Source organism: Toxorhynchites rutilus, chromosome 2, assembly GCF_029784135.1.
Source record: "Toxorhynchites rutilus septentrionalis strain SRP chromosome 2, ASM2978413v1, whole genome shotgun sequence".
Classification (NCBI taxonomy): domain Eukaryota; kingdom Metazoa; phylum Arthropoda; class Insecta; order Diptera; family Culicidae; genus Toxorhynchites; species Toxorhynchites rutilus.
Genome location: NC_073745.1, coordinates 16,951,633 through 16,974,470, shown reverse-complemented (window position 1 = coordinate 16,974,470; position 22,838 = coordinate 16,951,633). Strand labels below are relative to the sequence as shown.

The 22,838-nt window shown below is 40.0% G+C and overlaps 2 protein-coding genes and 2 non-coding genes across 5 annotated transcripts; 2 read left to right on the top strand and 2 right to left on the bottom strand.

Moving 5' to 3' along the window:
* Positions 1-114: 114 nt before the first annotated feature.
* On the bottom strand, positions 115-3,892 carry LOC129768054 (zinc finger protein 467). 2 transcript variants are annotated; one of them, XM_055769433.1, is made up of 6 exons: positions 3,392-3,892; positions 2,394-2,776; positions 1,566-2,327; positions 1,140-1,498; positions 1,002-1,086; positions 115-936 (listed from the first exon to the last, which is right to left on the bottom strand). In XM_055769433.1, the coding sequence occupies exons 2-6, from the start codon at positions 2,413-2,415 to the stop codon at positions 641-643; spliced, it is 1,524 nt and encodes a 507-aa protein (XP_055625408.1). In that variant the 5' UTR covers positions 2,416-2,776; positions 3,392-3,892; the 3' UTR covers positions 115-640. The 2 variants fall into 2 exon arrangements, with proteins under 2 accessions (XP_055625408.1, XP_055625409.1); XM_055769434.1 differs by lacking the exon at positions 2,394-2,776 and having other exon boundaries at positions 3,392-3,891.
* Positions 3,893-13,898: 10,006 nt separating this feature from the next.
* Positions 13,899-15,080, top strand: LOC129768884 (thioredoxin domain-containing protein 15). Its single transcript, XM_055770822.1, has 2 exons — positions 13,899-14,025; positions 14,094-15,080. Exons 1-2 carry the CDS (start codon positions 13,989-13,991, stop codon positions 14,960-14,962), a joined length of 906 nt encoding a protein of 301 aa, XP_055626797.1. The 5' UTR covers positions 13,899-13,988; the 3' UTR covers positions 14,963-15,080.
* A 110-nt stretch (positions 15,081-15,190) lies between these two features.
* Trnar-acg (transfer RNA arginine (anticodon ACG)) lies at positions 15,191-15,263 on the bottom strand. The gene has a single exon. It is a non-coding gene; the product is annotated as a tRNA-Arg (tRNA).
* A 2,316-nt stretch (positions 15,264-17,579) lies between these two features.
* Positions 17,580-17,651, top strand: Trnae-uuc (transfer RNA glutamic acid (anticodon UUC)). The gene has a single exon. It is a non-coding gene; the product is annotated as a tRNA-Glu (tRNA).
* The last annotated feature ends 5,187 nt before the right edge of the window (positions 17,652-22,838 follow it).

The following is a 22,838-nucleotide window of genomic DNA, read 5'->3' as shown; positions in this document are numbered from 1 at the left end:
GCCCTCCCTTGAGGCGGAAAGAAATGATTATTCACACAGAGATGTTTATTCGCAATTTCGGTGCTACCACTTTCTAAAACAACTAGATATCGTATCAAAATATTTATTGTTGCGTATAATTTTAATGATTTGATACAGCTTGCTCTACAGCACTATTAAAAGTAAAATCAGTATTCTTAGGTTTAGGGTGTCTTAAATAAACTTTGCCATAGATATAGTATTTAATCTAATATAACAAAATAAAAATACGAAACATCTTCTAAGCAATAGCACACATGCAAAAATCTATGGATGCCATCCGCGACACGATCCGTTCATAGATTAGAATTTTGACTAGATTGGAACAAAGGAATGTAAACAAACAGAAATACAAATATTGTAATAAATAAATAGAAAATAACATTTAAATTGCACAAACATACTAAGCCTAGTTGAAATTGGCTATCCAAAAATGCAAGCAGATGGATCTACTCCAATCCTGATAACCATACCCGAATTTTTTCTTCCGGTTCAGAGCTGACCTACGACAGCTACAATATAGATCATTTCACTTATTGTTCTTTCTCCTTATAAATATCCTAGAATAATATGACTAATGGATGTATTTTGTCTTAATTTTTCTTATCCCTCGCTTCTCTCATTAGGACATCATTTGCGATGACGGTGGGATGGGATGATACTGGGGAGGCTGCAATTGCTGGGGTTGATTTGTGCTTTGTGGCTGCAGCTGCAGTTGTGCTTGCGGAGGTGCCTGCTGTTGCTGGGCAGCTGGGTTTTGTTGGTTTTGATTCGATTGATTATTGTTATTATTGCTGCGAGACGATCCTGCCGCGGCACCCGTTTCCGTACCACCCTGCTGGGCTTGCAGTTCTGCCTTCAGTCGGCGAGCGATGTGCGAACGGGTGTGCTTGCGGAGGTGGTCCTTGCGGTAGAATCCTAGAATAGCAAAGTTGAAAATTAGTCCGATATTTGTCGTTGCTCGTTGCCCGAAGGGCTGCTACCTTTTCCACACTCCTGGCAGATATGTCGCTTCTCGCCGGAATGAATCACGATGTGCAGAGTCAACTGCTCTTTACGTTTGAAGGCCTGCAAAAGTTTGAAAGTTTATTTATTTGTCACGTTCAGGAATAATCACAGACCTTCAAACAAATCGTACAAACGAACGGTCTCTCGGGGTTGTGACTTTGCTTGTGGCGCGTCAGATGATCCTTCCTCTTGAGGGCGGCGTTGCAAATATCGCAAATGAATCTACGCTCCAGATTGTGCCCGATAAGATGCTGCTCCAGCAGCTCCCGCTCCGGATATGCCATCTGACACTCGGGACACAGGAACAGTGGGCTTCCGTCCAGCGCCGTCCGCACCTGAATCTCGCCGGGTTTCGGCCGTGGCTTGCGCTCCTTCGGTGGTTTCTTTTTCTTCTTTTTCTTTTTCTTCTCGGTCCCGGGGACTGCATTGCCCGTGCTGGCACCATTGAGCGTTCCGGAGCTGGTTGCGGGACCTGAAATGGAATTTTTGAACTTGTTATTTTTCTTTTGTGAATTTGATTCGATGCAATATTCACCCACCTTGCTGATTGTGATGCTGTTGTTGCTGTTGGACCGATTGATTCTGGTGCCCCAAGATGCTCGCAATGGTTTGCGATGCAGGCAGAATCATCCCATTCGGATGCTGATTGTTTGAGGTAATGTTCTGAGACTGTGCCTGGGACATATCGATCGTTGACAGCGGATTCTGCGTCTCCTTTTTGATGTTCTCAGCCGAGTATTTCAGGAAGTGATGCAGTGACAGTGGAAGTGCTGTTCCCGGAAGATGCGAAAGATAGTCGGCAACGGAAGCACCAGGCGCCAGCGATTGCCAACTGGGATTCTGAAGGACACGTTTGCTGTCCGCTTGCTGTAGTAAAGCGCTTATATCCTGAGTAAGTTCTTGGGAAGATTGAGCTGGTGCTGACGTTGAGGTGGTTATCGTAGTTTGAGGGTACATGTTGCGCTGTTTATGGTCATTTACGTCCGAGTGTTGGCTGTACGGTATGGAATATTGTCCACTAGTAGTTGTGGCTGACGCAGAGCTGACACTATTGTGACCGTTATATTTATTCGAGTTAACCAGGTTGGGTGCGTCCTCTGGGCGGAATTTTCCAAGAATCGGCGCGTGAGATTGGTTGAAATGAGCCATGTTCACGTTTGAATTGATGGTGTGATATCGGTTGTTGCTATCGTGTGATGACGATGGCACACTGGTGACTAAACCACTGCTAGCAAACTGATGAATTCCCGGAATAGCCCCGGGAAAATGCGTCCCGAATGGTGAGAAATTCATCTTCGAAGCTGGAAGTATAAATTTTTGCCATTAGCAGTCAGTTCCAGGGAAGTAAAATTTTTTGTAACACGAACTGTTTTTCTCGAAAGCCTTCATCTTGTGTTGAATGAATGCTGCTTCCGAGAAGGTCTATAGTAAAATGTTTCTCGCGTCCGAATTTTCTTCCCCATCCGCCCAACCCACGAAAGAAGGTTCTAAATATATACTTCATTCAAGATTTTTCTTTGCATTTTTGTTGCTGCTCGTTCATTCGTTTATTCCCAAACTCTGGTGTCGCAGCCCAGACACCCACTCCATGGGATGTAGCGTGAAAAAAAGAGTGTGGGAGTAATGGCTGGGGCATGCTGAAAGGATGCAGGTACCTGAATATTTTTCCCACAGCCCAACCCCGACCTCGACGCCATTTCATATCCTTCCGGGGCACGCTTGTTGTGTGTGTGCAGTGTGAGCAGCTTTGCTGTAGGTTTCACAAAGTTCAAAATTTCATTTTTTTCATTTTAAATTATCGAAACATTGGAAGAAGCACTAACAATTAAGCTCAATTTCTTTTTTAATAAAAAAAAACCTTATCATTTAAATAGTTTAGGGAATCAACACACATTTTCCAGAGATAATGACGATTCTTACAACCTCTTTTGCCTTTCGATTTCATCATTCATTTTCATCCGAGGACCGGATGGATACGGCGTATACGCCAACCACGCAATTATCCCATTACGCTGTTGTACTGAAAAGGACCCAGACCCTGAACGAGTGGCCCGGGGGTAGTGATGCATGGCTGCAAAGATGATGGTGGTGGAGTTTCGTCGAAGTCATCATCGGCGCGCACATAGAACAAAGCCTGGTGGTGGCGGTGGTGGCACCACTACCCCCGCTACCCGCTAGAGGAAAGAGAAAATGGTGGATGGAGTCGCAGTGGCAGACGCAGCAGAATCACTTTCACTTTTTTCCCCCGAAGGGCTGGGGCATGGGGCACAAATTCAAAACAAAATCCCTCTTTCCTCTGCTGATCCTTTTTTCCGGGGAAGATTTTTTTTGCTGCCCTAGAAATAATCATCGGTGGGCCACGTACCTTTTTTTTTGGTTCAGCTGCAATTAGCAGTAGTCCTTTTAAATCCAACCAGATTGTACGTTTTGCACCTTCTTTTTTCTTCTCTAGCCACGGAAAATGCTGGGAACGGCACACACTATAGCTTCATCCTGTCAGGACGTCGTCACCACTCGGAATGAGAGCTTTGCACCCTCGTCTGCTGCTCCCGGGGTACCAACACTCAGAGAGACAATTAAATGTGTGTTTGGAAAAAGCTGGACTTTATTATTATCGATTAAAATAAAAATATATATTTTATTTTTTACGACCGTAGCACAGAACTGGAACTGCTACACTACTACCACTCCTGACTTCTGCTACTGCTACTGCCCGGCGCACAAGGAGACGGGAGACGCACATCCTGTGTTTGGCATAGTATAGTACCAAAAGTCTCACCCCGCCTGCGCCACACCACAAAACGCTACGAGCGAAACGGAATTGATGGTGGTCGGTCGGTCGCATGTATGTCTGATTCACACTCGTAAATGCGGTACTACATGCACACGAGGGACCCGCTAATCCTCGAAACGCACATCCATGAATGAAATTCTGCCGCCAAGGAGCGGGTGTTTATCATCCGAACGGTAAGCGTGAAGCCCCTCGTCGTATTCGTCCGCCAGCGCGAAGAACCTGTTCCTATGTTTTCTCCTATTCCACTTATTGCGCCGCGGAGTTGGGGTGGAACAACAACGTAAAATTTTCACGAGGGTGAGGGTGAAAATATTGTTTGTTTTGCTTTCGTTTGCCCCGGTCCCGTATGTATAAGTTTTCCAAACTTCCCAGGCAGCAATAGCTATATAAGCAGCGCTCAACCTCTCATTCCCCCTAGCCAACACGTCGTAAAACATAACCCACGGAACCACCGATTGATAACGCCAAAGCAGCAGCAGCGAGCGCATCATGTTTTATATACAACCGAAAATCTCTCACCCCTTCGCATCGGTTTCCTTACATCCTCACACCCTCTTCGCGTTTGTAGCGCGTTTCGCGGGACAAGTTCGTCACGAGCAGCTAGTCCTTTCTGCGAACTCTTGTGTTTTGTGTAATACACTTTGTGGAGCCCGTATGTGGGTGGTTGTAGCGTAAATGCAAAGGGAGCTGGAAATGTTGTAGCTCGCGTACCTTTCAGCACGTGTTCTGTGCGCAATCGCGTCTGTTGCTCAAAAAGCACATGCCGTTTTGAATCCGTGAGTGGTACGCGGTTCTCGCAGCGGAGTGTCAATGTTGTGTGAAGAGGTCGGCCAACTATAGCGCGGGAACTCACGAACACGACTGAAGTGGTGATGTCACTCATTCGCTTGATTTGAGAGAATGCTACAAGAAATTAACATGCTGTTATGCTCTTTTGAGCAGTTTTAATACGGTCATCATTCAATCAAGATTCTCTGATAGATGAAAAGATTGACTCAGTTTAATTTTAGTTAGTATTCCTTAGTATTTAGTTAGTTAGTGATTGATGTCGAGGACTCGTTCAGGGATGTGTACAATTCAGGGTTAGCATCTACTACCAATGCTACCAATACTACCAATACTTCTACGCTTACGAAACCTTCTGTACAAATCAATACTAATACTCATCTTCTTCAGGAAGGGTGCCAAGTCAGAAAACAGGTCACGTTTTTGTGAAATAAAGTTAACGTTAATAACTATTTTCACAGAGAACAAATTCTGATACTTTGCACACCAATAGAATCGGAAATTCTCTAAGATTCGTTCGATATACTATACAGTACAATCCACTAATGCCTACACAGTTTAATTTAATGAAAACTGGAAGCATTCTCATTTTCCCATACATTTGTTCTGCCGATTTGTGTGTATTCCCGAACAGAGCAACTAAAACATTCGTTTCTGCCCATTTTCAACCTATTTGGTATAAATCAGCCATCCGCGATTTGAAGCCACACCACTCCTCGTTCGGTGGTCATCGAAACAACATGGTTGCCGCAGGGCGTCGAGCGGGAGAGGATTGTTTTCTTGTCGGGTGAAGGAGGAGTATGGAATAGAGTTTCTTTCCACAAGGGCCCTACTCAGGGCTAGAGGCGTAAACGAGTGAGCTAGCATAACATGAGAATTTTAGAATACAGATATACACTGTATTTATTTAAATAAATGTATATATCATGAAAGTATGCTTTCAAATTCCAGCAGGGTAACCTTACTGTTACATGTTGCGAGGGTTCATAGTTTGTGATCGATATCTGAGTGGGGAGGAGAAAGTCTGATGCGAGTTGAACCAAATAAACGAGAAGTGCTGATATCTTTCGTCTCTACTCGACTCTTTCGAGTCTACTGAAGTAGTAAAAAATTAAATAGCTAATATTACAAAAAAAATGCATTCTAAAATAATATTCGAAGTAATAAACAAGTGGATTGAATAATATAATTCCGTAGTTCTCCGTCGAAAACTGCGGTCGTGTTCTAGATACAACCCATTATAATTTTTTATCTGCACCGAACATCAGTAATACGGGACTTTTTCCAGTCGAACGATTCACTATGTTGTTAAACAAAATCTCTACATCAGATAGCACTGTATCCCAACATTTGCCTGATCATAATAACCCTTTAACGATTTCATCACTTCTTTTGCGTTCGTAGTCTTGGTAGGATAAAGCTTTATAAATTTGGTAAACGACCGGGAATATGTGTTCATTTTTTTCCTTAACTCCGTTCCAATGGTCCAAGATGGTCTTTATGCAGCACTTTAAATGGCACACGAGGCTTCTCCACTTCAAATAGATTTCCATCGAATCGCTTATTTCATTTTTGGAAACCAGTATGCTCGTCTGACTATTCACACACTTTATCTACTCCAAAGTGACCCATATGATTGTAAAACTTATTGATAACGGAATTTTTCAACACGCGAAGTCCAGTCAAGCTGCAATCTATCAACGGATAAAAAAACATGGGCCAGATTAATTACCGCCATTTTTCACCAAACAGTGTGCGAGCTCTCTTGCTTCTCCAGCAAGCATACTGTTCAACCGTTCTCTTAGTGAGAAATGTTTTCCCACTTCCTGGAAATCCGCCTCAATCACGCAAATCCATAAGTCTGGGTCGCTTAACGATGTAGGAAACTATCGTGGGATCTCCATTCTTAGCTGTTTGCCGAAGATCTTCGAAGGAATGGTACACGATGTGCTCTATCAGGCTACGAAATGCGTAATCTCTGCCGACCAACATGGATTTTCTGAAAAAAGCTCGACTACAACCAACTTGTTAGGCTTCGTATCGACTTTGGTGGACAAAATGGAAAGCGGCAGCAAGTCGACGCTGTATATGTTGACTTCGCCAAAGCTTTCGACAAAGTGCCTCACATACTAGCTGTTGAAAAGTTCAGGAGAATAGGACTTCCAGAGTGGCTGACACGGTGGATCCTGTCTTACTTTACTGGGCGCAGTTCCTCAGTGAAAATTGGTGATGTATTATCCACCTCGTTCCCGATACATTCCGGAGTACCTCAAGGCAGTGTCTTGGGGCCCTTGCTCTTCGTTCTGTTCACCAACGTCATTTGTAAATCGTTGTATGCAGACAATCTCAAGTTTTATCGAGCAGTTCAAACGCTGGTAGAGTGTTGTGCGCTGCAATCGGACGTCGACATGATTCTGGAATGGTGCAGTTTGAACGGAATGGAAGTCAATATCAGCACATACTGCGTGATCTCATTCAGTCGCTCAAAAACGCCGATTGTCTTCGACTACAAAATGGCAACAACGAGTTTGAAGCGTACGTGTACCGTGAAGAATCTGGGGATTCTCGTAGACAGTAAATTAGGGTTTACGGAACACATCGCTTCAGTCACTGCGAAAGCATATTCCATGCTAGGTTTCTAGAAGCAAAACACGAAGTTCTTCGATGATGTATATTGTCTAAAAACGCTGTACTGCTCATTGGTGCGTAGTGTGTTAGAGTTCGGGGTACAAATCTGGGCTCCATTCCACGTAGTCCACATAAAATTGATAGAACGAGTTCAGATTTTGAATATATGCGCAAAACAGGCTTAGAGATCAAAACGTTTTACAAACATTCCATGAACTGGATGTAGTCAGCGGTCATTTCAAACTGAAGAAAATGAGTTCGTAAAGTTGACCTGCTTATACGTTAAAACCCTGGATAAAATTTACTGAAATAATTTACTAATCCCAGGAACAATTGCAGACTATTTCGATTGGTTCGTACTAGAAAATTTCGGATGGATTCAACATGTCTGTTACTGGGATTGCATTGTTACTGGAATTACATTGCACGACGTAGCCCAAATATTCGATACTAGTTTTTACGAAATGGCACTTCGCAAATTGTAATTCCAAATGGTTATCCATAAGCGTCTCGAGTACATCTCTAAACGATTCGAAATATACTTGTAACGTATCGGACGCGATGGGCATGTCATCAATAAATATTACAATTACTATCACTTATCCATCTTTAGTTAACGGATTTAACACTTTCGTGAAACGGCTGGGGAATTTGCGTATTCAAAAGGTAAACGATTAAACTCGTATTGTCCATTATCAGTAACAAATGAAGTCAACTCCTTCGTCTCTTCTGTCAGGCTAACGTGGTAGAACCCATTATTAATGTCGAGTGAAGCAATATACCGTTTTCCCTGAAATTTGGCAACTTGATCCTCAATTACTGGCATAGAGAAATGATTCCTTTCAACTATTTTATTTAAAAGTTTATAGCTCACGTACATTCGGAATGTATTATTACTTTTTCGTGTGAGTACTACCCGTGAAGTATAGAGGGAATCTGATAAGTAAATCGGCAACAATTTTATCCAGTTCGCTTCTCTCGAAGGCGCTGAGACGCTGCGGTGAAGATCTTTGTTCTCTTTGAAATGAATATCTGCTTCGAAACTCACTAAAGGTTTTTCTGGTGTAGTCCTTTTCAAACAACTTTTTCGTTGTACTAAACTGACCTAAAATTTGCATTCGAGTTGGTTTTCCCTTCAATTTCATCTATTGCTGCTCCCAGCAATTAATTCTTTTGTAAAAGATGCCCAATACGCAAACTCCGAGCGTAAATTATACAACTATTGCTGCGGACTTGAATCTGAATCTGAACTTGAATCAGAAGAACTCTCGTCAGTCGATTCAATAAGAAATTTCGGATTTAATCGTACGACACGATTCCAAAGACTTACTTAATTCAGAGAACCTTGGGTTTTTATACAATTTTTATCCTATCCTAATTCTAGCCTAAATTTCAATCTAACGTGTGAAAGAAAGAGAAAACTATAAACCTTGATACTCCTTTGCATATATGTCCTTTACCTATCGCTTATCTGTATTTCTATCGCTTATCTGTATTTCACCACATGCAACTCCTGGCTAAAGCTTATCTTTCACTCATACTGCATTCTAAGGGTGGGTTTAGACTAGTGATATATTCGTGTGAAGAAATATGATGAGATTTATAGAAATCGCATCAACCGTTTACACTAGCGCGAACTTATATAATGAGAATATTCATACTTTCGGTGAACTTATTCATTTGAAGTGGAACTGCATCCAACTTTAGTGATTTTTTTTTTATCCAAAATATATATTTTTATTAAGGCTCATATGGCGTCAGCCTAACGGGGCCGGGAGTTCAGTATTTCGACAATGTTTGCTTACAACTATGTTAGTAATATGTAACCGATTACTCGCGGTTGGCTCGAGGTTAGTATTACAAGTGTTCTCATAATTAGTATGTTGCAGTCTTCGATGCTCTGTACGTGTGCCCGACACGGGATACTTCCTATAGGGATGCAACTGACCATTAATCAGCAACGCCCCCCTAGTCTGTACCCCATATCTAGCGTGGTGCGTCTTTCTCGACTCGAGGAATCCAGGATAGAATTGCGCCGGCTAATCATCAGCCCATCGACCATTATTTTATTTTTTCAGACAATCTCAGCTCAATAGAGGCAATCCGCTCAATGAAAGTTGATAAACGCTCATCTTATTTCCTAACAAGAATAAGACATCTATTGAGTGTTTGGTCGAAAAATTATTCAAGATTACCTTAGCATGGGTTCCCTCTCATTGCTCGATTCCGGGGAATGAGAAAGCGGACTCGCTAGCTAAGGTGGGCGCTTCAGAAGGCACACTTTTTGAAAGGCAAATTGCTTATAACGAATTTTTTCACATTCCTCGTCAGGACACACTCGTTAGTTAGCAGCGCATGTGGAGTGAAGATGAGTTCGGTCGCTGGTTACACACGATTATCCCTAAGGTTTCGACGAAAGCTTGGTTTAAGGGATTGAATGTAGGTCGTGATTTCATTCGCGTGATATCTCGGCTTATGTCCAATCACTACAACCTAAACGTGCATCTTTATCGCATTGGGCTCGCAGCAAACAATCTAAGTGATTGGAGCGATGGCTAACACGACAATAATGATGTTACCTTCGTTGTGTCCCTGTTTCATATCCCTCCTATCCGATCTATAAACTTTTACTTAGTCGCGGCAATACATACACACACTCTTTACAGATACACGGGCCAAAGGTTGTGCAGTCCACTGATCATTCAACAAGAGCCAAAGGTTGTACCGCTCATGACAACTCTACACTAGCTGATGTTTGCGCCGGCTAGTGACCATTCTATCCTGGATTCCTCGTTGACGTTGCTGATTAATGGTCAGCTGCATCCCAATAGGAAGTATCCCGTGTCGGGCACAGGTACAGAGCATTGGAGACAGCAACATTACAATTGCGAAAACACTTGTAATACTAACCTCGAGCCAACCGCGAGTAATCGGTTACATATTACTTACATAGTTATAAGGCAAACATTGTCGAAATATTGAACTCCCGGCCCCGTCAGGTTGACGCCATATGAGCCTTAATAAAAATATATATTTTGGATAAAAAAAAAGTGTATATTCTCACCCATTAACATCTGTTTTCTGGTGAATAAATCCATCTATAGCTATAGATCTCCCTAATGTAAACCCGCCATAAGGGCTAAGCGCGATAGGAGATGTGTGCGATCTTTTTGGTCCCTTTCTTTTTCGTTATTTTATTGCACCCGCTACCGATAGGTGAGATTGTTATTTTAGGAGCGTACACACGGTTCGCTCTTATCATATAACGTTTTCCTCCTGTCCTTCTTTCGATCGTTTACGATATTGGAATTGAATTGCATAATTCTTTCGATTTCTTACATCTTTTTTGTAAAGTGAGAAAAGTAAAGGCCCTGACCTTTGTGGTACACTTGACATTATGTAGACCGAATTAGATAGAATTCTTTAAGATTCAACTACTTGAGTGCGCTGACAAAGATATGACCCAATAAGGTAAACTGTTTCCTGGGAAAAAAACTGTACTGATCTGAGAGTTTTTTCAATAGGCTGTGACTCTCTTGTTCGCAAATTCATTCATGTCATCAAGAACCTTCAACAAAGCTGATGTTGTACTATATCAAGCTCTAAGACCTGATCGATACGGAATTAACAGGTTGGATGTCTTGATAAACTTTTGCATTTGATGTTTGGCAATTTTTTCGAAGGTGCTAGTTGGACGCAGGTTGTTTATTTCAGTTTTTCTTGTTTTTTTGGGTATCTGTTACTGTGACGATTGGTTGACTGTCAGTTGGCTGTCCGAATTGACTCCATCGAAGATTGTATTCGTATCAGATTGCCCCATCCCATCTGGTTTTGTGACATCTGCCATCTGCTGAACTGGCTAGTGCACGGTTTCTCAACACCTGCAAACACCCGGTGAATGACTCACACGCTGACAATTGATTCACGACAGTTTAATTACACAAGATTTGTTGTTGGAGGACAGAATACGGTGATGCCTCGTAGGATTCTCCTCGTTCCAACTTCACAGCTTACAATTCAAGGTGGATAACGGCCTCATCATATGTTTCGGGGAAAGCAACAATGATTCGATTTTTAAACTGACACCAATTAAAAATAGACTCCTCCTTACGTCGATATCAGTTAGCTGCCGCTTCCGCCAACCGGGTTAAAGCATATAACAAGCATACCTGATCCGACCATCCATAAAAAAATGCGAAAATGGTCGTTTCTTCGTAGCCTACGTCCCCATTACGTTGACCTCAGAATAAATTTAATTAAGAAAAAGTTGATGGGTCTGAGCCTAGGGGCACGGACGGGATCTTGACATAGGACTGTGATTGTGTGTAGTAATTGCATTTAAATTGAGTTTTTCATTGTTCAAAATCTGTATTTTTTTCTCTTTTGATACATCAAATGGATGCCCTAGAAAAACCGTTTCCTGTATGTACTTGTATCCTTTAAACGGGTTAGATGACATAACGTGGTAGAATTCGGTACCGCATTCTGTTCAAAAATGTACACAAAAATACCATTAAAACCATTAATACCCTTTTCATCTGTTTATTCAAGCATGCAGAAGAAGACAAATAGTCATCATGTATCATTTTTAAACACAAGTCTAAATAGTTAAGACCTATATGAATATAAGCATGAGTCAAATCAATCTATGACTACAAAAATATATTATAGATAAAAATAGCATTATCTCCTTCGTTACCATGTTGTCCGGAACATTGTTTGTAATAACTTTATAGCCCTGTAAGTTCGCGACTACTCAAGCTATCATAATCTGATTTACGTGTGTATAGCCTTTCGATCTTCTAAATCAGCAGTAATTTAAATTCATTTATTGCATTTTTGCATAACCAAACAACATACTCATAATATCGAGACATCCTGGACCACAATTACACAAATTGTTAGTAGTGCGACATACACGATAAAAACATGAATTGAGCACAAATTGATTGGGCAACATACAATATAATATAGAATTAATGCCTATTATCGATAAATGGAGAATAATTCATTCAACGCATCAACTCACATTATGAGCTAACGCCCGAATTTAGGCAAAAAGATTGCTCGTTGCGTCGGGAGGAAGTGAGTGGATAGTGCAATCGAAAGAAAACATACCCAATTAAATTATCAAATTGTTAACTTTTTTACTATATTCACTGTTCTTGTTTCAAGTAAAAAAAAAATCTGGATAAATTTCCTGTCTGATGATATATAAAAATAAATGGGTGGGTTATATCTATGATATAACCGCAAGGTTGACGTGGAACTACCTTAGCTTAGCAATCATTCGTTTGTATTGGCTAAATTCTTGGTTGAATGAAACAGTTTCCAAATTCAATTGAATTCAATATAATTGCTTTGTGACTAAACAGATTGCATAATGCCATGTAAGGTCAATTTATGCATTGTGATGGATTAAGATCTTCGTTACAAGTAAATTTAATGTCAGACCTTTCACGTTTGGTATGATGCCTAGGACAAAATATATGTACGGAAGGATTATCAAACGATTACTTTATTTTACATTTCTTTCTGAATTTAACATCTTTCAATTGTACGTACTTTTCAATCCAGGATTTCGCTTGAAACTAGCTTCTAGTGTCTGTACGATTTTCTCAGGTTCGTAAGTTTAAAAGATCGTGTTAGGACAGACATATTCCAGTCTACATAAAGGCAAGCGAGGATAAAAATACTCGCTGTTTGCATTTATTTGCAGAGTCGATTTCCCCAGAAACCTTAGTTTTGAAGTCTGTGTTAGGGGAACACATTTCAATCAGAATTAAAATACCCCCGACTTGTATAAATTCGCAATGTCGATTTCCCCACGCTCCATGGATTTGAAGTCTGTGTTAGGGAAACACATTTCAGTCGGAACAAAAATACCTCCGACTTACATGTATCTTCAATGCCAATTTCCCCAAGAACCATGGATTAGAAGTCCCCAACCCAAACTCATTTCAGTTGGAACAAAAATACCTCCGACTTGCATGAATGTGAAATGCCGATTTCATCCAGGCACCTTGGTTTAGAAATCTCTATTAGGGAACACATTTCGGTGGGAACAAAAGCTCCCCCTACTTTCATGTATTTGCAATGACGATTTCCCCAAGGCTGCTTGGTTTTGATGGCTGTGTTAGGGAAACCGTAAATCGGGCCAATTAGAAAGAGGCAGTTAGAGCGTTTAGATAACGCCTAATATTTTACATATATTCCGGTTAGACGTAGTCCCACGTCAATATAACACAACATATGTCGCAATAACCATTTTGAGTAATATGCGTTCGAAAACTTTTAATAAATCGTTACATTTTTCATAGAGTAACCCCCCTATATAAAAATCAAAGACATAGTCCTATGTCAAAACCAATTCATAATGTTTTTGGTTTTTTCCGGTGGCGTTTATACTCAAATACCACAAATCCCAAATACGCATTTTCGTAGCACTAAAAAATAACAAAACACTGCATACAACAAAGCAACAACAATACAAATAATATTTGAATGCCAGTGCGAACAATAAAAATGCTATCTATTGTATGTCGGCTCCGGTGACGCTAATACGAAAGTACCCTGATTTTGTTGTTAAATTATTTTCCGTGCTGAACACATACAATATCATACAATTTTCATTTGCACCCTGCATTGATTATATTGAGCAATGCTGCAATACAAACGTCAGAATAAAGAATAACGAAACCAAAACAAAGCAAAACTATTTTCGTGTATAAGAACATAATATTTCGAAGTAATAATGAAATTATTTTTCCATCTGATAAGTATTATCTTGGGTATGTACAGAGATATATGCCAAAGAACACCAGCATGTGATTCAACTGTTATTGTTTATTTTTTCAAGTATTAAACTCCTGCTATGGATATCGATTCAGCGCCTTGGAATTCTACGCGCATATCCTGAATGGTGACTTCCTGGACTACAAGCCCTTCGGCAATTCGAAAAGCGAAGACAACCACCATGTGGCCGTGTCGGTGGGACAAAGCCCTAATTCTTTTCTCGATTTCATTACCTATAAGGACAAAAAACAATGTTCCATTTATGAGGAGCAAGCCGTAGAAGTGGACGACGCAAGAGTCTCGGATGGGAAGAGAAATCTACTAAAAGTCAAATGCATTCCGGCAAAGGGCAATGGAACTTTGCATATAATTACTTCGCTGAAGGAAGCTATCAGTGTTTTGGCACCACACGGAAACTCCACGAAGCGTTCGCATGCGGGAAGTTGTGTTGTGATGCTATTCTATACCACCACTTGCATCCACAGTGCCATGATGGCTCCGCACTACAATGCACTGGCGAGATATTTTCCAGATCTGAAAGTGGCCGCCATCGATGCGCTCAATTTTAACTCATTGAACACCGAATTCGGAATAGTGGGTCTGCCGACTATACTATTTTTCCATCAAGGTCGACCCTTGGTTAAGTTCAATGATACCGCTTTTACGCTCGATACGTTGGTGAAATTTGTTACGAAACACAGCGGCGTGGAACCGCGGCTGGATGACGTAAGGGAACCGCACTACATCTCGGACGATTTCAAGGGACCACTGTCGAACAAGGTGGAGAAGAAAATCGACTACTGGCTGTATGTGGCGTGGATCTTTATTATCGTCTGCAGTTGCTATTATTTCTCCAAATCGGTGCTGTATGTGCAAATGATCGAGATGGTGAAACGTAACTGGAGGGAATCAGAAGCACATCATCGGAGCTAAAGGGATGACATAGTTTTCCTGTTAGCATAATTCTAGTGAATGTGTTTTCTGTGTGCTACATGATGTAATTTATTTTATTGTTGAGCGTTAGTTTTGAAAAATATAGCATTAATGAGAAGCTTTTGTATATTATTCGAAGATTAAGAAGAATGAATAATGGCTTCTTCCCACTTTCATTGTTCTGTTATTACTAATTCTTCAGCAAAATAAATACAACGGAAAAAAGATCGATCCTGCCAGGAGTCGAACCTGGAATCTTCTGATCCGTAGTCAGACGCGTTATCCATTGCGCCACAGGACCCATAATGGAAATGGTAGCTTTTAACGAATGAGTATGTTATGTCAATAACATAAAAATCCATTTAAATTGCAGCATGGTTTTTTTTTAATTTAAATCGTTTATTTTTACAGGCTCAGTTACATAGGTTTAAAGGAGCCGAACTCCTTACTGTATTGTTACTAGTATATATACATTTTTCCTTAATTCTAATGTCAATAATATAGGAAACCGATTACTCGCGGTCGACTCGAGTTTAGAAGGGTGACATATTTTCTTCAGGAAAAGGAGGGGATATGAGGATATATTGACAATGATCACACTCACTCTCTCAATCACACTCATCACACTCAATTCTTAAACCTATCTTATATCTAATATGTATTTACATTTCATCTTATTCTTAAGAAGGGATCCGATCTCTCACAAAGGAAAAGGAAAAACTAAGGGTATAAGGACAATCACACACGAAGATCGATAGCTTTAAGGAATACATATATTTGGGACATGTAATCAAGGTCTAACCGAGCCAACACGTCTCTCACCGGCACCATGGGCTGCCTTCCTCGGGCCCGAAGGGTGACTACTAAATTCGATCTGGTAACAAGATACAGCTCGCACGACCAAACAACGTGCTCGATGTCGTGTTAACCTTGGCCACAAACACAAAGATTGTTGTCGGCAAGATTAATACGAAATAGTAGCGCATCTAACGAACAGTGATTGGACATGAGTCGGGAGAAGGTGCGAATAAAGTCCCGACTCAAGTCCAGACTTTTGAACCATGGTTTGAGGCTAACCTTAGGGATAATCGAGTGGAGCCACCGGCCCAATTCATCTTCGTTCCATTTGCGTTGCCAGTTAACTATGGTATTTTTGCGGACTAAAGAATAAAATTCATTGAAGGCGATTTGACGCTGATAAATATCGCCTTCAATTGCACCTACCTTTGCTAATGAGTCAGCCCTCTCATTACCCGGAATTGAGCAATGTGAAGGGACCCAGACAAAGGTAATGACATAACAGCGTCTGGATAAAGCACTCAAAATTTCTCGTATTCTCTCAAGGAAGTACGGCGAGTGCTTTTCCGGCCTCACTGAACGGATAGCTTCGACAGAGCTAAGACTATCCGTTACAATTTAATAGTATTCAACAGGTCGTGAGGCGACGCTGTCCAGCGCCCAGTGTATCGCTGCCAATTCAGCAATATACACTGAGCAAGGATTCTGAAGACTGTGTGAGGTGCTAAAAAATTCGTTGAACACTCCAAATCCTGTGGACTCATTCATAGAGGATCCATCAGTAAAGTACATATTATCACAATTGATATCCCCATACTTTGCATCGAAGATCGTTGGAACGATCCTCGATCGAAGATAATCTGATGTTCCATGGATATCCTGCTTCATGGACAGATCAAAATGCACAGAGGAATTGATGTAGTCAGGAAAACAAACACGGTTGGGAATATACGAAGAAGGATCAACCTGCATGGAGATGAATTCATGATATGAGCTCATGAATCCAGAATGAAAATTTAACTCAATAAGCTGCTCAAAATTTCCGATCACCAATGGGTTCATAACCTTACACCGTATGAGGAACCGAAGAGATAATAAATTGAAGCGATCTTTTAGTGGGAGTACGCCTGCCAAAACCTCGAGACTCATGGTATGCGTTGAGGGCATACATCCCAACGCGATACGGAGACAAAGATACTGAATTCGCTCGAGTTTAATGATGTGTGTTTTGGCAGCTGATTGAAAACAGAAACTGCCATACTCCATCACTGAGAGAATAGTTGTTCGATATAACATTATAAGATCTTCTGGATGGGCTCCCCACCAGGTGCCGGTAATTGTACGGAGAAAGTTTATGCTTTGTTGACATTTTTTACTCAGATACCTAATATGGGCCCCCCAAGTACATTTGGAGTCGAACCAGACCCCAAGATACTTGAATGACATAGCATGAGTGATCGGTTTACCCAAAAGTTGAAGCTTTGGTTTTGCTTCGATCCCTAGCCCAATGGCCCAGGTTGAAAAATTGTTCAATGTATCTTGTAAGGGTTCTTGCAGGTCGGATTCGTTTGATCCTACGACGGACACCACTCCATCATCTGCAAGTTGTCTTAGGCTGCAATTTTGTGTAAGGCAATTGTCAATGTCGCTTACGTAGAAGTTGTACAAAAGGGGGCTTAAACATGAGCCCTGGGGGAGTCCCATGTAAGAGACCTGCAGCATGGTTGCGGGTGATGATTATTGAATAATTAAAAATACTTTAAAATTGTTGAAGAAATTATTGAAATACTCATTAGTATCAAATGCACTGTTTATGTGGTCCCATATGGTCTAGTGGCTAGGATATCTGGCTTTCACCCAGAAGGCCCGGGTTCGATTCCCGGTATGGGAAGAATTTTTTTTTATTCCTTATGAATATTTTATATGTTATATCTGTGTAGTTAATTTATGTTGTCTGTTTTTTGAACATTGTATATATGATTCCTTGAAATAAGTTGATACGTTCTATTCTGTTTATAATTCCACATGTGGAAATGATATTTTGATTTTTATTTGAATTATAATGAAAGACACATTTGGTAGCACTTATCGTCTGAAACTATCACGAATTTACGGTACCGCCTGCAATTAATACGTATCAATAGAAATCTGAAAGAAAAAGTCACAGGAGGGTTGTGTCCGAAACACGACCGCATAGTTGACGTAGGATTCCGTTAGGCTATCTGTTGATTTTGAATATGTTTGAAGAATTACATCGTTTAATTCTTGGATAATAATTTGGTAGCTATGAAAAGGGCCGTTTTGTTTGGTTTTTGGGTATTGTTTGATCACTCCACCAGTGTTCACCGAGTGATGATGACAGAAGGATGGTAAACAGTCGTTGGATGAAGCGTATCAAATGAAAGATACCGAAGTGGAACGAGATATGATGAAAACTTCCCTCTGTGATCCTAGACGAGATGCCTCCTGTGTTATATATGGATGAACTAAAGAAAAAAAAACTCATCAATGTCATATAAGATAATTACCAATACCGAACACAATTATCAATTTTTCTCATCATTATTACTTTAATATAGAGAAAACATATTTGAAATGGAAAATGTTAATTTTTTTTATAATTTTTACTTGAATTTTACCCAATGAGAATTTTAATTGGGCTAACAATAACTAATACTATATGTAGAGCATATGGGAAATCACTTTTTCTAATATTTCTTAACTTTTCCAATTTCTCTCGCCATATGAACTTTCCTTAGATGAAAATGAACACACAAAAAAACAGTTTTAATTTATGAAAATTGAAATGATTCTTTTCATATATCAAGTCATTTTTAACACAACTGCTACCATACACAATTTTACACTTACATTTGTGCTAAATTTTTCACAATACACGATCGGTCATTGATATGAAATGTCACGAAGCAACCAACATTTAAGTTCCAAATTCAAATTTTATTTGCTAGAATTAATCGTATCACTCACCTTACTTGCAATATAAAACTGCCCCCGGATTGCATATATTTACAATGCCGATTTCCCTCGGGCACCTTGGTTTTGATATCGCCGCATGATATCGTCGTCAATTCGACCAATCAGAAGTTGATATTTCCGGTTGGGATTTGAGATTTGGGTTGAGATTTTTCAATTGTTCGATAGTTAGTTTCATGACATATATTATTTTGTTCAATATAAGAAATTGTTATGAAGTACCGAAATGGATTGACGCAAAAATTTCATCAATCCATCATGAAATGACTGAGCAATAAGCGTTTGAAATTGGATAATTTTCACGATGTGCTCGATTCTCGATTTTCAATTTGTAACCCAATATGTTCCCGAATGACGTAATCTTACGACAATATATTATTGACAAGGGTTAACAACACCATGGCTACAGAAATAAACTTCTACTATGATTAATTTCTTCACCCCCTCTCAGTTGATGGTTTCCAATTCGATCTTTTTTCTCAAAATTGTTAATGACGGGTTAGGAAGAGATTTTGTAATAATATCCGCTTCTTGCTCCTGGGATGGTACATATATAAGCTTAACTTTCCCATCTGCAACAACTTTTCAGGTGAAGTGGGACTTGACATCTATATGCTTGACTAGTTTAGTCTCCCTCCTCATAAACTGGGACAGGATATAAATTCAATTCACGTAAATCAGATAATAGTCCAGTAAGCCAAATTGTTTCGCTTATAGAATAACTCATCGCGATATACTCAGCTTCTGTGGATGACTTTTCTACAGAACGCTGCTTCTTAAGACGAGTCCACATTACGCCGAGCGGCCTTGGCCCGCCCGGTGAAGCCGACTAATAGAGACGTCGGTTAATCGTTCGATTAATTCAAATAATCGAATATCTGAAATTATAATCGAGTAATTTGGTATCGAAAAATTTAAAATCAAAACATGAATACATCGAATAATTACCACTGTAATCACGATTAATGAATTAAAGAATTTTTCTCAATGCTAATGCATTTTTAGGTTAAGAACTAGGCTATACAGTTTTTTGACGTAGAACTTCGTCTTTCATTAAGGGTGCCAAATCAGAAAACAGGTCACGTTTTTATGAAATAAAGTTAACGTTAATAACTATTTTTGCCGCGAACGGATTTTGACGATTTACACACTAAACTAATCAAAAATTCCGTAAGATTTGTTTAATATGCTATACATTGGAATCCCCTGGTTTGTAAATGGTTAAAATTCATGAAAACTTTAAGCGTTTCCATTTTCCCATACATTTGTTCTGTCCATTTGTGTGCATTCCCGAACAGAGATGTCAATTACGAGCAAATTATCGACGACTAACGGAGGGGAAATCGTAGGATTGCAAGTCTCCGTGAACGAAGGAAAAGTAGAAGAATGAAGGGGAATACTTGCCTAGAGTATAAACAGTGGATCTCGCAGTGGTAATCCAACTTGGATATCGTCGTTTGGTTTTTCTGTTAGTTTTTCGCGTTATTCGTATTGTGTTTTTCTTTCCGCGTCATAAATTGGACGCTTCGTGTAGTGTGTGATGAGCACGAAGAAGAGGAAGGCAGGCTCGAGCCCTGTAAAAAATGAACGCATTGCCAGGGGCAATAAAATTTCGAGGCAAGCGTCATCTAATGATGCACACGATGTTGGTGCAGTGAAAAGCGGTCGCATTGAACCGAGCCTTCGCAAGTGTGACACCGCATCGAACAACATCGAAGTAGGCGATTTCGGCGCGTCGGTCGAAGTAACCGCCGTTACCCAGGCAGCAACCAAAATCAAGCTCCTCCCGCTGGTGGTGAAGGCGGCCGCTCTTGACAAACTCATCAGCGAATTCGCATCCATGGGCAGAGTACAAGCTGTGTGGCATAATTCAGTCTTTTTCCAAGCAGTTAACATTGTTCGTTCTCCGTCATCATAAGGGCTTCGTTGGTGCATTTGAGAATGCATCAATGCATTAAACTTTCGTTATGGCGAAGCAGGCGTTGAGGTTGTGTGCCAAAAAATATTTAGAGAATACCAAGCATTTTGAATGTCATATTGGAATGTTATAAGTTATTTAGGTTCGCGTACCAGTCGCAAAACTGCCTTCAACTAGGATTGCATTTGCGCTAATATTGATCATAATGAAGCATTGCTACTGTTTTCGAGGTTATTAACAAAAAGAGTTTATTTAGTTTATTTTGTTTATTATATTTAGTTTATTTTGTTTATTATATTAACAAAAAGAGTTTCACCAAGAAAGTAAATATCGTTCTGGAGTTTTGTATGTGATTAGGTTTCGCTTGCCAGTAGCAAAACTTCCTCCACTAAGGGTGACAGCTGCGCTTCTCTCGAGAATGAAAAAGTAATGCAACTTTCAACAACAACGCAACAGTTGTTTCTAAAATTTCATAGCATTATAGAATAATATCCGAAGGTATAAATAAGCGACTTATATAAAATAACAGCGTTGTTCTACGTCAACAATGCGGTCGTATCTTGGACACAACCTCCTATAATTTTTATCCAACATTTTTTCATCCAACCATCTAACATTGACAACCCGATAGACCACGCGACCAGAATGACAATGTGATACGTGATTATTACAAGAAATAAATATTCGCTCGATTAATCGAATATTGAAAAACAATTATTCGAATGAATCGAATATTGAAAAATGTCCGAACGATGAATCGTTAATCGAATCAATGAAAAATTTAGACATCACTACCGACTAAATGTGGACGTACCGCCCGGGCTTGCCGACGTGCCGAAACCGACTCGAAACAAACCGAACCCAACCCGAAACAAGTGGGTCCGGTTCGAGATAGTCGAACCAAAACAAAACGAAGTAAATTAGCGTTGACGACGGCTTCGTACATCCGATGGGGCTTCGGCTTCGTGCACCAGATTTGGCGTCCACATTACATAACGAACCGAATATGTCGCCTGGTACAGGCTGATCGGCATCATTTGGCATAATGTGAACGCGCCTTTAGATTACCACACCACGGTACATCCAAACACCTTGATCAAAAAGTCAGAAACGCACTTACGATCTACCTCATCGCTCGCATAGTCAGCATCGACAAAAACTGTAACCGGTAATTAATGTGGGTTCCTCTGGAAAATCAGTTTTAAAATCTTCGTTGCATGCAGGAAATGCAGTACTCTTTCAACTTTCAGTGTTCTTCTCCCGCACTATCTTGATCTTGCCAAATAGCCTACAACTGAAGGTGGATTGAAGCCACAAATGGCTGCCACAATGGCGCTCGTATCTTTCATCTCCTTCCCTCATCCCTCGCCCGAAAATCAATAATTTTGCGAAACAGTGTGAAGAAAATTATCGTTTTCGCACACTTTTCATCAAGTAATATCAACCAAACTCTAATCGATTACAAAATATTAAATTACAAAATATTAAATTTTCATCTGTCGTCGCAATGTCTAGTGAAAAACGTCGGAAAAGTCGAGCTAGTGCTCTAAAAGTTAAATTTTTATTTTTCAATTTTCCGTGATGGTTTTGTTTGTATTGGTGAAATCATCGTTATTTTTTCGACACTGATAGATAGCATCGAGACAGCTATAAAACCACTCAATAAAATTATATTCCTGAGTCATAGCGTTTCATGTCATGAAAACCAATAAAATAAATTTGTGTTGATATCAATACAATGATTACATTGGTTAAGAAAATTGTATTGCAGAGCTCGGAAGACTGTTACGGCTGCCAATGCTTTCAAAAATAGTAAACGGAAAAGTATTACATTCAATCAAAATGCCTCGGCCAAAGAAGAGAAGGGTTAAGGCTTTCCAACGTGAATATGTGAAAACAATACGATCAACGAAGGAAAATATTAAGAAATTATCAACATCGAGTTACTGTGCGGAAGAACTTGTTAATACCAAAAATCCCCAATTCGAATGTGTTATAAATTTGCTCATGTTACGCTCGTGTATGATCAGAATTTTACTTCATATGCAAATACACTTTCTATATATATTTATATTTACAATTGTTTATCAGAAAACATCGTTCATACATTTTACTTCAGTATTAAATTGTAATTTTTTTAAAATGTAATCTATGGCTCGTGTCAGT